This window comes from Callospermophilus lateralis, chromosome 8 (genome assembly GCF_048772815.1).
Source record: "Callospermophilus lateralis isolate mCalLat2 chromosome 8, mCalLat2.hap1, whole genome shotgun sequence".
In the NCBI taxonomy this organism is placed as follows: Eukaryota; Metazoa; Chordata; class Mammalia; order Rodentia; family Sciuridae; genus Callospermophilus; species Callospermophilus lateralis.
In genome coordinates this window covers 98560114-98573956 of record NC_135312.1, presented here as the reverse complement: position 1 = coordinate 98573956, position 13843 = coordinate 98560114, and the positions used below count along the sequence as shown (strand labels likewise).

The 13843-nt window shown below is 42.4% G+C and overlaps 1 protein-coding gene and 1 pseudogene across 1 annotated transcript; one reads left to right on the top strand and one right to left on the bottom strand.

Moving 5' to 3' along the window:
* Positions 1–1250: 1250 nt before the first annotated feature.
* On the bottom strand, positions 1251–6852 carry LOC143405762 (nuclear RNA export factor 2 pseudogene; annotated as a pseudogene).
* Positions 6853–7823: 971 nt separating this feature from the next.
* On the top strand, positions 7824–8882 carry Atoh1 (atonal bHLH transcription factor 1). The gene has a single exon (XM_076865287.1). It carries the CDS (start codon positions 7824–7826, stop codon positions 8880–8882), a length of 1059 nt encoding a protein of 352 aa, XP_076721402.1.
* Positions 8883–13843: the final 4961 nt, after the last annotated feature.

Genomic DNA, 13843 nt, shown 5'->3' with positions numbered 1-13843 from the left:
ACATTGTCTTAACATTATTTCAAAATATAGTTCTGTGATAAGGGAACCTTGACTATCTGAACCTTATGCAGAACAATCTCTCTCTCTCTCTCTCTCTCTCTCTCTCTCTCTCTCTCTCTCTCACATACACACACACACACACACACACACACACACACACTGTGTTAATGTTTGTAGCCAACCCCCCCTTTTTTTTCAGTAATAGAGATTGAACCCAGGGTCACTTTACCATTGAGCCACATCCCCAGCCTTTTTAATTTTTAATTTTTTTTTTTTTTTTTTTAGACATGAGACAGGGTCTCACTAAGTTTCTGAGGTTGGTCTTTGAATTTGTGATCCTCCTGCCACTGGGATTATAGGCATGTGCCACTGTGCCCAGCTTACCTTAAAATTTTGACAGTATGATCTATATATTCACATTTCACCAATCATCTTTTTAAAAAAGCTCTTTTATTGTTTGTTTGAATCCAAATCTAAACAAGGCTCACATATTGTGTTTCATGGTTTAAGATTTTCTTAATCCAGGGCTTCAGCTTCTCATTTCCCTCCTTTCTCCTTCATGTTGCAGACTTGTTTGAAACTGAATGGTATTCTGTAGAATATTATAAAATGTGAGTTTACTCTTTGCATTCTTGTGTGACCATTTAGTATAGGATCCCCTGTACATCGTGTAAATAGATTATCTCTAAGGCTTAATCACAATCAAATTTATTTATTTTTTCCTTTTAAAAAATACTTCAAAAAAGTCTTTGTACTTTATAATTCATGAAACCAAGACACATAACATCGGGGTCTTTTACTCTAAATGATGCTAAGATTAATCAGTAACTCCAATGAGACAGGCTGACCCCTCCATTGTAATGTTCCCCAATGAAATCTAATCTGTTTCATTCATTGTCTTTTTAAGTGCAATATCAATCTTTATTATGAAAATAAGCAGCCATCTTCAATAGGGAAAACAGAATAACTGGCCCTTTGGAAGGCTATGTTACCTAGCCTACAAGTTAACTTTGGCTTCTTGGTCAGCCAGATCTCCAACGCATCATGAACATGGCTTAAGACAGAGAAACAATGATGTGGCATGAAGTGGAAGTGATGGGATGTGGATGAAGAGGAAGACGGCACTCAAGGACTCCTTTCATGGTATCTGTTTGAAGGCTTCCTCTGGGATCTTGCCCTCAGTCTGGAGCATAATGAAGACTGACAGCTCTAGTATAGTTCCACTTGTCCTCATGGCATTCTGAGACCATTCAAGTCTCATCATAGACCATGTAGAAAAAACCTGCCTGGGAGAGCGCAGGCATGGAGGTGGAGCACAGTGCAGGCATTGGGATGGAGAAAGAGCTCTGGATCTCCTCAGGGCTGGCATTCCTCATAATCAGCTCAACATTAATGATACATATACTGGAATAGCTGGTAGGGATAACAAGGAAGGTCCGGGTGAAGGCATAGACACGTCCTTGAGGATTTCCTTCTGCTCCCTCGAACACCCCATTCACAGAGAGTCAGAGCATTATTTCCATCTAGAACCACATATCTACCAGAAGGCAACTGAAGTCATGCTCAGTTTTGGCAACACATTGCAGTAGTCCACAATGTCATGTTTTGTGTGTTTCAGCAGCTGTCTCTGCATGTTGGAATCCTCAGGCTTCTTCATATTTCTACTATATTTGAAGTACCTGCACAAGCTATTTGGGGCTGGGTCTGTGGGGTTAAAGGGAATGGTTAGGGAGATGCAGGCCTCATCATGGTAAGCGCTAAACAGACCCTGTGGATCTCCATAGTCATAGATCAAGTAATACTCCTATAGGAATTACAGAACTAGATTCTTTAAGGACTCAGATTCTTTATAGTTTTCTGTGCAGGATTTTATTAACTTGGGAGCATCAGGGTCAATGATAACTTGTATGAATAACTCCTGGCCATCCAGGTGTAACAACTTGGGAAAACAATCCTGGACGGCACTTACTACATATGCAGACTGGCCTGGGAAGGCACTGCACAAAGGTCCCGTCTAGGCATAGCTTTAGCCCTTTCAGCTTATCCAACTCCTTGGAGGTCCTCAGCTCATTTTTGGAAAAGTTCAGGATCTTGACTTTGGGGGTCTTTTCTATAAAGTCAGACAGGCCATCCAACTGGTAGAGTTTATTGTTTTCCAAGTTCAATGACAAGTGCTCAGGGAAATCCTTTCAATGATCTTCAGGGTGGCAAACATACAGTTTCTTCAATTCAGGATAATGTCAATGTCATAGCCCAGCAAGGCTGAGAACTTGCTAGGAGATATCATATCATTTGCCCATAGACAGCTTTAGCTGCTCTACTTGTTCTGGCATGAACTTATTCTGCATGGATTCAGGCACAGATGTCTTTCAGTTATCCTCATCACAAATCTTGTAGCTGATATCCTTCAACGCAGAAGCAGTTTTAATATCCTGGAGAAAGCACCGGGTCTGATTTCTGATGTAGTGGGAATCAACCGGGGTGAAGGGAACACTGCAGTGGCTCTAGAATGTATTCATTAGCCATGCCTTGTCATACTTTCTCCCATATGGAACTGTGACCTTGAACCAGTTCCACATGGCTTTTCCTTGTGTCTCCTCTTTTCTCTCTCTTCCGGATTTGTATCTTTCCACATGGTAATATGGATTTGTTCTTCATTATACCATTTCCCTCTCTTCTTGTTACTGTGGATGACTTGAGTGGGTCACATTTTGATCACCCTCCTGGAGTTTTGAAGGAAGCAGTTCATATCCAGGACGCTCATAATGAAGATTCCTTCTGCCAAGATTACCCTAGGAAGATTTCCCATCTTTCCTTCTTCCTTGAATAGCACTGCTATCATCACTGTTTCTGAAACTTCATTTCTGTTTGTCCCACATTTCTCCAATGTTTGATCACATTTTTGTTGATGCTGTTTTGCAGAATAACCTCGGAAGTGCTGACTACCAGGCATTGTCTGAAGAGGGTCGCATGACGGAGAGATCTGAGCTACCTCAGGGATCAGTGTTAATCAGCAAATGTTTTCATTTAAGAATGGCAAAATGTTTATTTTTCTAAATCTCTTATTTCTTCTACCTTTATTATATTATTTTTTAAAAGACATTTTCATCAAGTCAGGCCCTTTGATTACGCTGAAATACAGTTCAGATAGGAATTATAGAATAAATGTTTAATTCTTAATCATAATTGCCAACTGATAAGACTATGCCCAATAGTGAAAAACAACACTTCTTTGTTATTTGTTTGTTAATGTTTGTGACCTCATCAGGACACTGGTTAAAAATTGATCATGACTTGGAAATTCTTATTTAAAATAACCCATAAGATAATGCTTTTCAAATTAATATTCAATTTTTGCACCTCTTGAATAATATATGATAATTATTCATTAAAAGCTGAGAATTCCCAGACCCATTGGATACATACTTTACTGTGGCTGAGCAGAGCAAAATTTAATGTAAGGTGTCTGTAATGACTACAGGCCTCAATACCCTGGGTAAAATTCTTGGATTGACTTGAATTAGTACCTTTAGATATAATGAACAAACTAAATTTGGCTGTTTCATTTGCTTGTTGCATTGTTTATTCTTATTCTGAGGCAATCTTGAAGTTACAGAAAGGTTGAACATATAGTACAAATACCCTTTAACAAAACCATTAACCTGCTCCTTTATCCTTGAATACTTTAGTGACTATTCCCTAAAAATGAGACATTCTCTTAAATAACAAGTTATAACCATCAAAATCAGGAAATTAATTTTATCATTTATTTCGCAGACACTATACAACTTTGACAATTGTTCCAATTATATTCTTTATTAGCAAAGGACCCTGTTTAGAATCAGGCATCAGATTTATGATGTTTCCTTAGTCTTCTCTAGCTGGGAATCCTGAGGTTTTGTTTGCCTTTTATAATCCTGTCACTTTGAAAGATGATAAACTAGTTATTTTCTAAAATGTCTCTGAGTTTGAATTGGGTTAATGTTTTATCTTGACTAATCAAGGAAAAGGGTAGGCATCTTTGACAGGAATATCAGGCTGTGTCCTCTGCATTCTAATAAGTGGCACATAAATTCATTTTGCCTAATAGCAAGTGATGTTAACTTTGATCACTTGATTAAGTGGATGTTTGTCATACACTTCCATTAAGTGTCAATCTTCTTTCATTTGTAATCAATATTTTGGTTACATATTGGTTACAAATTTTGTAGCCAATACATATTTATCAAACTTCATTGTGTTTATTTATTCTATTTATATTAATAAGATTCCTTTATTTCAAATGGGAAGAAATCTGTCACTATTGATATTTATTTTGGAATCTACATTCTCCTGTAACTTGTCAGTGGAAAGGGCTTCAAGCACGCTTCTGTGGTCTTTTGACACGTCTCCATCATCCTTTAAGCACTTCATGTTTCTGACATAGTAAGATGTTTCAGGCGCACCTTGTGCTTTTTTTTTTCTCTTCCATTTCTGGACTCAACCCATTTTTGAAAGAGCCATGATTCCTTTTGGTCAAAATTTTGTTTGGAAACTGAAATCTTGGAATTAGACATGTTCATTGTTGATGTCAAGCTCTGAAAATGAAGAGGACATCTATAGGTACACATTTATGTACACACCACATATTTGTGTTTGTTCCTATGTAGTAAAATCATAATTTCATATCAAAATCTCCAATTTTAATCCAACACTACAAGTTTCTTCCCTTCTCTGATAGTGAGTAACCAATTCTCATTGTTCTCAGATATTTACTTTATTCAACAACTCTTTTGTAGTAACTAATGGCTGCCCCCACACAAAGAACCCCTCAGGCTGCGCTGCTGTTGCCACCCTCCAGCCCCCTTGGATGCTCACTCTACTTGCATCCCTTTTCACAATCTGCCTTAGGGCTTACACTACTCAGGTTCTGATATTATGCACAGGGCCCTGTGTCCCCTTCTCCATCCCAGATGCTTAGCTTCCTCAGCTCCACCTAACAGAAGAGAAGGAAGAGAAAAGGAGGAGGTGGGGTGGACAGCTCCCTATTTCTTTTAAGGGCAAAAGAAATGCATGTCACCACAAATTGTGGAAGCTCGTACAGTCCCACATATCACTGGGGCACTCTAAATTACTCACCTAGAAATTGAGATTGGCTTCAAAAAAGAAATAATGCTAATTAACTATAAAGCTGCAAATTAGGATCAGTATTCTATGTATTCAGTAAATATTGGGCTGAAACCCATAAATCTGAGCTCAAAGGAAAATGAATATTTTGCAGTTACACAGTCATTTAATGTACAGATAGAAAGTTTGGAAGATGAAAGTTCAAGGAACATTTGAACATTCGACACCTTTAGTAGTGATAGTGTATGAAAGAATTTCAGCAGTACCTTTCAGCAGATCCAGTTGAGGAAAGTCAGTGTATGAAGTATAAAATGCAATATAGATGACTTGGTATTTCTGGGCTCTAACTGTTACACTACCTTACATATACAAATAATGACAAATCATTTTTTCCAAGAGTTTAACTTTGGCATTTACAGCTACTTGAAATTATTTTTAAGTGGCACATTTTACATGGTAACATTAATTGTGGTAAGAGCACCATTCGTTGATTTCAATACTACCCAGTCCACTCACTCAAATATTGGAAAATTTTGTCTCTAAAAAATACACATAATGACCTTTTATTATTATTCTCATAGATGGTTTTCAACTAGGTTTAGGCTTTTGGGTTTTGCTGGGTTTTATTTAACATATTAATTTCAACAAAGCCTAAACACTCAAAAAGTCTAGCTCTGACTTTTCTGGTTCTTTAGGTCAGAAGGTCTGGAGGGTTTCTGCACGCCAGCAAATGAACGAGGATGAGTAAAAAACAGACGAAGATGTATTAAGCATCATTTACACACTCTGTTCTCTTTCCACAATTATGATAGATACACAGATATAGATTTATCTTATTATATATATATATATATATATATATATATATATATATATGTGTGTGTGTGTGTGTGTGTGTGTGTATACACACACATATATACATGTATGTATATATATCACCAATCCAACACTACAGTTTGGAATATATATGTGTCACCAATCCAATCCAGTAGCCGAAATTCTTCTGTCCAAGGAGTTCCAGATGGCAGGTGGGGATCAAGTCCTTGCGAATACTAGAGACAACACCTATCAGTTGCCTCTGAACCCAGCAAAGACCGGCTCCAGGATACTCTGCTGGCTCTCCTTTTCACTACCTTTCCGGGAGGAAGAAACTGCTTGCGGGATGACAGCCACAGTAGCACCAACTGGTTGCAACCCACTCCAGCGCCCCAGGGTCGCTGCAGGAAGCGCCTGTAATTGGGGCGCGCAGGACGCAAGTAACAGCGTGCCCGAGCCCTGGAGCTTCTGATTGGCTCTTTGCTGTGACTAGACCAGGCAGAAGCTAAAGCGGTGAGAGGAGAGTGCTCACCTGGGAGTTGGCGTCCCAGCCTCGCCAAGGACCTCCCGGGTTTTTGCGCTAGGGGAATACACACCCTAACTAAACTAAACCTGGGGAGAAGTGGGTTAGGCTATAGTTTCTGGGTAATTGCAGAAGAAGCCACAAGCTGTAGTAAAGCCAGGGCTCCCGAGGCAGATTAGTTTGAAAGTGTTCAGAATTGCAGGAAAGGCAGGCACCATTCTTTTAAATTTGGGCACTCTCTTTTGGCTCTGGTAAGGAGTCCTGCTGTGTGTGTGCGTGTGTGTAAACTCTATGCATAAAACTGTACATACGATATTCCTGCCCTAAAATTATACTCCGCAGAGAGTTTTCTGAAGAACATAACCTAACTGGCCGCAAGGGTGCTGAGGAACCGGCTCGGAGAGCATTGAAGGAGTGGAATTTGGTGCACCCTAACTGTACACAGCTTTACTTTTCATTAAGAAAAAGATTGCATAACAAAGACGAACTAGCTCTGGGGCAAGACACGAAAAAACGTAGTAAAATTAAGAAACGTTCGGAGACATTAATGTCTTCTCCTTCTTTTAGTAATTTTAAATGAGAGCCATCATCTAATAGTTTTACATCTATGAGCACACAAATGAGATATTTATACACAAATTTTATACATACACATACCATATTATATATGAGAGATTAAAAATCTTTGGGCGATGGGAGTTGTGATCCTAGCTCGGAGGCAGCGTAGGACCGGCCAGCTCTCAGCTGTGAGTGCCCTCCCGGCGCCAGGCGCGTCCAACCTCGCCCCGAGCCGCCCGTGGCGGCGCACGTCTGACCTAGGACAGCAGGGGCACCAGCTGAAAGCCAGGTCCGCACCAGCTCACGCACTCCGCCGTTTGGGCGGTGACACACGCGAGAGTCGAATTACAGGCCCGCAGTCAGCAAATGAATGTCAGGAACTTAAAAGAGGGAAGAAGGGGAAAAAGAGAAAGAAAGAGATGAGCGGGCGCCCAAGTTCTCTGCACACTGGAACTTTTCTCTGGGTGTAAAAACTCTTTGATTGGCTACTCGCACGCGCCTGCCCGCGCCCTTCATTGGCTGAGCAGACACGCGACTGGCGCGAGGAGGGGGTTGGGAGAGGAGCGGGGGGGAGACACACTGGCGCGTGCCGCTTTTTAAAGGGGCGCAGCGCCTTCAGCAACCGGAGAAGCTTCGTTGCACGCGACCTGGTGTGTGATCTCCAAGTGAGTGGGGGAGGGTCGAAGAGAAGGAAAAAGAATAAGACGTTGCAGAAGAGACCCAGGCAGGGTTTTGGGGGGTTTTGTTATTGTTTTTGGTTTGGGTTCTGCTGGGTTACCAGTGCCGCCTCCGAAACACCTCCCCGAGCCTTTGCAGTGCAATGTCCCGCCTGCTACATGCTGAAGAGTGGGCTGAAGTGAAGGAGTTGGGGGACCACCATCGCCATCCTCAGCCGCACCACCTAGCGCAACCGCCGCCCCAGCCACCTGCCACCCTACAGGCGAGAGAACATCCAGTCTACCCGGCGGAGCTGTCCCTCCTGGACAGCACAGACCCACGCGCCTGGCTGGCTCCCACTTTGCAGGGCATCTGTACGGCACGCGCCGCCCAGTATTTGCTGCATTCTCCTGAGCTGGGTGCCTCGGAGGCCGCTGCGCCCCAAGACGAGGCGGACGGCCGGGGGGATCTGGTAAGGAGAAGCACCAGCGACGGCAACGTCAGCAAAAGTCCGGGACCGGTGAAAGTGCGGGAACAGTTGTGCAAGCTGAAAGGAGGGGTGGTGGTGGATGAGTTGGGCTGCAGCCGCCAGAGAGCCCCTTCCAGCAAACAGGTGAATGGAGTGCAGAAGCAAAGACGGTTGGCGGCCAACGCCAGGGAGCGGCGCAGGATGCACGGGCTGAACCATGCCTTTGACCAGCTGCGCAATGTTATCCCGTCGTTCAACAACGACAAGAAGCTATCCAAATATGAGACCCTGCAGATGGCCCAGATCTACATCAACGCCCTGTCGGAGCTACTACAAACCCCCAGCGGCGGGGAACAGCCATCGCCGCCGCCAGCTTCCTGCAAAAGTGACCACCACCACCTTCGTGCTGCAGCCTCCTACGAAGGCGGTTCGGGCACAGCCACAGCATCTGGGGCTCAACCAGCTTCCGGAGGGGGCCAGCGACCGACCCCACCCGGGAGTTGTCGGACACGCTTTTCCACCCCGTCCTCCGCGGGAGGTTACTCGGTGCAGCTAGACGCTTTGCACTTCTCGACTTTCGAGGACAGCGCCCTGACAGCGATGATGGCGCAAAAAAACTTGTCGCCTTCGCTGCCTGGGGGCATCCTGCAGCCAGTGCAGGAGGATAGTAGCAAAACTTCCCCCCGGTCCCACAGAAGCGACGGGGAGTTTTCTCCCCATTCCCATTACAGTGACTCGGATGAGGCAAGTTAGAAAGGTGACAAAACCCTGAAAACGGAGACAGAAACAAAATTGCCCTTCCCCAGTGCGCGGGGAGCCCCGCGGTTAAATATCCCCGCACCCTTTAATTTTTGCTTTGCAATGGTCGTTGTTTAGCAACGACTTGGCTTCAGATGGCAGCTACATTTGATGGTTTGCAAAAGCCGCCGCTATTCCAAACTTCCTATGGCTCATATTGTTTGATGAAAGCTTGCTGTTAAAGCTTTGCCCGTCCTTCCACCTTCTGCTTTCCCCTGTAGATAGATATGGTATAATTATATGTACCCAGATGTGGCATCATTATTATAGTCCCTTCTGCCAACACGCTGCTAAAACGTCGCATCTTTTCTGTCACTGGTTTGGGTTTAATTTATTTTATGCCCTGGGCATCCATTCCTGTGTGTTGCGCGCACTCGTGTGGGAGAGTTAAGTCTTCTGAAGTTGTTTCCCCAAATGCATTATGAATCGCAAAGTCAATGCTTCCAAAGTGAATAACTTTTGACTATGGAATTGTTAGAAAACGGGGACCTTTGCGGGTTTATATATTGTATAAACATACCCAGTATGTGTATCCGATCGCCAGAACGTTGGCGTCCTTTAGGAAACTTGGCGCACGCACTTTATCAGTCGCTGCTATTGCGGCTCCAGGAGAAATTCAACTGCCAATTGCAGACCAGTTTTTTGTTTTTTAAACACGGCCACTTATAATCTTTATGCTCTTTGCAAATGTTTGTTTAAAAAATGAAAATAAAAACATATCTAGTAGTGTCAAAAGCATTTGGTCAATTTTATTTTGCTTTGTTATTGTTAGAAAACTTATTTATTATTGAGTGTTTGCTACCATTTCTACTTATCTTGATTCATTTTTTTACATTTTCTACTCGAGATAATTTTATTTTAATTTAGTAAAGCCAACTGCCATTGTTTTATGTATTTACATTTGCAAATGATAACAATAAACTTGAAAAGGAACTTTTATTTGTCACTTACTTATTCCATCCCATTATACTTATTGAAAATGATTTCTAAATAGCCTGGAAGACTTTAAGGAAGTAGTCTATCAAATCCAAATTTATAGGACCTAATATTTTAAAAGAAGAATGTTGCAAACTTTGTGCCTTTGGGTAGCATCTATACATAGAAAAGCACTTGAGTCAATAATTTAAATTGTAGGATAAAACTCTCCAAATTTGCAGCAATTTTGCCTTTTGAATAGCCAGAATTTCCAGTCTTACTCCTAGTGTTAATAGTATTTGTGAGGGGAGCCATGGTCTTTTAGGTCTTCTAGGATCTAGTTAGTAGTTAAATTTATCAGGGTTAGCTATTTTCACTTACAAAAACTAGATAAGCCCAAAACTTTTCAAGTAGGTCAAATACACAGCACCAGCTAACTCTCCCCACTTTTCCTCCCCCCCTTTCCTCCATACCCCCACTTCTTTCCAGGGAGGGGGTTTCTAAGAAGGAAGGAGAATTGGGGAGGTGGGGAATAAGGGAAATTGGTGATCATTGATTCAAAAATTAGAAGGGTGCTGGTTGCTGTAGGAAATTATTAACTTCTGTTCAGTTTTTCTTTTCAAACAATTCTTCTTCCAATATAGAAACTAATGTTTTTCTTATTTTATCCTTCTGAATTGGTTTCTTTGCAGAATACATTCAACTACATTTAAGGTCAGTTGAAGAAACTTAAGGGTGTTACCACTGTCACCTCAGGTGTCCTCACTAAAGAAAATTCTATTTGAGATTTCAAGATCATAGATTTTAAAGATAAAACTGTGTGTGTGTGTGCATGTGGGTGTGTGTTTAGAAAGTGGGATTTTAAAATATATATGTTTGGCAAACATAGGAGAACTAGGATATCACAACATTCCACTAGATAAACATCGATGAACTTGAGAGGCTGGTTTTAAGCAAAATAATTTATGTTGTGTGTTTTCATTGGAATTTTTTAAAATTGCAGGATATGAAAGGAAGGAAGGAGAAAGAAAAAAGCTAGCAGAGGTGAGTTTGCAAGCTCCTGTATTCTCCTATCTCAGCACCTTTAGAAGGGGAGAGCACCACAAGAAAATTGACAGGCTCCAAAACCTGGGTTTGTAGAAAAAGTAATGCTCTAGGAAGTACAGGTTCTGACCAACCATAGAGAACCATGGAACTTTCGACTGACCACCTGAGTATCCTTGGCTTTCAGGTGAAGCGGATCAAGCAAAGCCAAGAGCCTCACAAGCTCTCTGGGTGAGGTGAACACTAGCTGGTGACACTTTCCAGGGACAGAAACAATGCACCTGTCCTTTAGATAACCTTTTGCACCCACCGAGTATGCTGTGCTATGATAAGCATCAGGAATCTTTGGGCTGTTGAATAAACCAAGCGATTGCTTATAGCACACTTCCATCTCACTCTCAATAAACAAGCTAAACAGGCATGGCTATAGAGCAACCTTGTAGAATGAGAAAACACATATTTTAATAGCTACTTTGTTCGATGTGTTTTGCTGTTATGTGTAGAGACACAGAGAGAGAGAGAGAAGAGGACCTAAAATCCTCTACCTGTTAGTGGTAAGGACCGAATGAAGGAAGAAAAAATGTGATTGTTTTTCTCAAAGTAAACAATTGCATTTCATTTTTCAAAGCCATTTATGCTCATTTTGTATCAACCACAGAAGGAAAACATCTCATCAAAATCATTACTTTTAATCGATTCAGAAATTGCAAAACAGAGAGGACATCAGGAACATCTTCCTTCACACCTTTCATAAATGAGGAAATTTCTGCCCATAATTTGTCCTCAAATCACAAAGCCAGAAAGGGCCAATATCCAAAACTAAATCTTAGTATTCCTGCTCACCAGATCGAGGCTCCCACAGAACTGTTCTCTAAGAACATCAATGGACAGGAGCTATAGCTATCTAAATGCTCCAGTGGGGACTGTGTCATCATAAGCAAATATTTACACTTTTAAATGCTAGTGGAATTATATAGGGGATAACCCTGTCTTCACTTAAGGAAGACATTTCTTCTCAAGAGAAAAACAACCATATCAGACTGGAAGTTCTATATCACACTGATTAAAGGCTTAAAATGAATTCTTCTAACCCATCCAGACATGAACAAAAAGTCAAACTACTTTGTGGTAAATTGAGTGCTCAAAGTTCAAGTGAGAACTTTAACCTCTTTTCTTTCCTTTTATTTATTTTTTTTTTTATGCTGGCATTTCTTTGAAAAAGATGTACAATCACATTTCCATTTTAAGGTTCTGTTATGGAGTTTGCATAACAAACGTTTGGCAGCTCGCTCTCTTACACTCCATTAACAAGCTGTAACATATAGCTGCAGGTTGCTATAATCTCATTAATATTTTGGAAACTTGAATATTGAGTATTTCTGAGCGCTCATTCCCCATATGCCAGACCACTCCTGCCATGCTGACTGGTTCCTTTCTCTCCATTATTAGCAATTAGCTTCTACCTTCCAAAGTCAGATCCAAGTATCCAAGATACTAGCAAAGGAATCAACTATGTGTGCAAGTTAAGCATGCTTAATATCACCCAAACAAACAAAGAGGCAGCATTTCTTAAAGTAATGAAGATAGATAAATCGGGTTAGTCCTTTGCCACACTGCTGGTGTTTTCTTGAATTTTCTATACTTTAAGTAGCTTGCTTTATATTCTGCCTTTGCCTTCCAACCCATCACTGCCTTATTTGTGGAGGGTTTTGGCTGGCCACACTTTTGGAAACTTATTTGATTTCACGGAGAGCTGACGGAAGATTATTTTTGGCAACTGGTAAATTTAACACCTTCTTTATGGGATATTGCCAACTGGGGTCTAGACGGGAGAGAGAGGAGGGGAGAGAGAGAGAGAGAGAGAGAGAGAGAGAGAGAGAGAGAGAGAGAGAGAGACACTAATTTCCTTAATCTTAACCAATGCAGGACCAATACTTTCATGAGGCCTTTCTATTGACTTTAGAAATTTAAGCCTGAACCAAGTAAGCAGTCTTTTGTTAAAGCATATCTTGTAATATTTCTCTCCTGTGTCCAGTTGAAAAGTTGAAGAAAAAGATTATCAACTTTATCCGACCTGCCCCAAACCCCAAAAAGAACAGGAAAGGGAAAATAGAGGATCCACTTGTCAATGACAAACTTGTCAACTGCAATCTAGAAGGAAAAAAAAAAAAAAAAAACAGTTAAGTTCTGGTGAGAGTTAAATACGACGGGTAGTAGCTGAAATGTTTGCAATTATTTTGTGAGAGGGGGTGGGACCCCAGGCAGGGGACAGAAAATAGAGATATGCGTTTTCCAACCGCCCTGGCCACTAGGCCAAGCAGAACCCACACCATAGAAGTTTCCCGTCCTTTCTTCTAGGCCCCTAACAAGAAAAGGCAAATGGAGTGGAGAACGGGTTAAATCCTTGGACGCAGGGGAGAGGCAGGGGAGGAGAGAAGTCGGAGGAAGATAAAGAAAAGGACAGGAACCCAGAAGCGTGGGGGTAGTTTGCCGTAATGTGAGTGTTTCTTAATTAGAGAAGGGTTGACAATAGAGGGGCTGGCAGAGGCTCCTGGCCGCGGTGCGGAGCGTCTGGAGCGGAGCACGCGCTGTCAGCTGGTGAGCGCACTCTCCTTTCAGGCAGCTCCCCGGGGAGCTGCGCGGCCACATTTAACACCATCATCACCCCTCCCCGGCCTCCTCAACCTCGGCCTCCTCCGAGTCGACAGCCTTCCTCGGCCCCCCACCGGCAGAGCTTACAGAAGCCAGCGCCTCTCGCCGCCTCCCGCACTCGACCGGGGCCCCTCTCCTCCCCCAGCCTCGCAGCGGGAGCCGCCACTGCCCACTGCACCTCCCAGCAACCAGCCCGGCAAGAAAAGAAGCTGCGCAAAGTTAAAGCCAAGCAATGCCAAGGGGAGGGGAAGCTGGAGGCGGCGGTGGCGGCGGGAGAGCTGTGGGGTTGTCCAGGAAAAGTGGGG

Coding starts and splice junctions, on each gene's coding strand:
- Atoh1 (XM_076865287.1), top strand. CDS start 7,824: ATGTCCCGCCTGCTACATGCTGAAGAGTGGGCTGAAGTGAAGGAGTTG.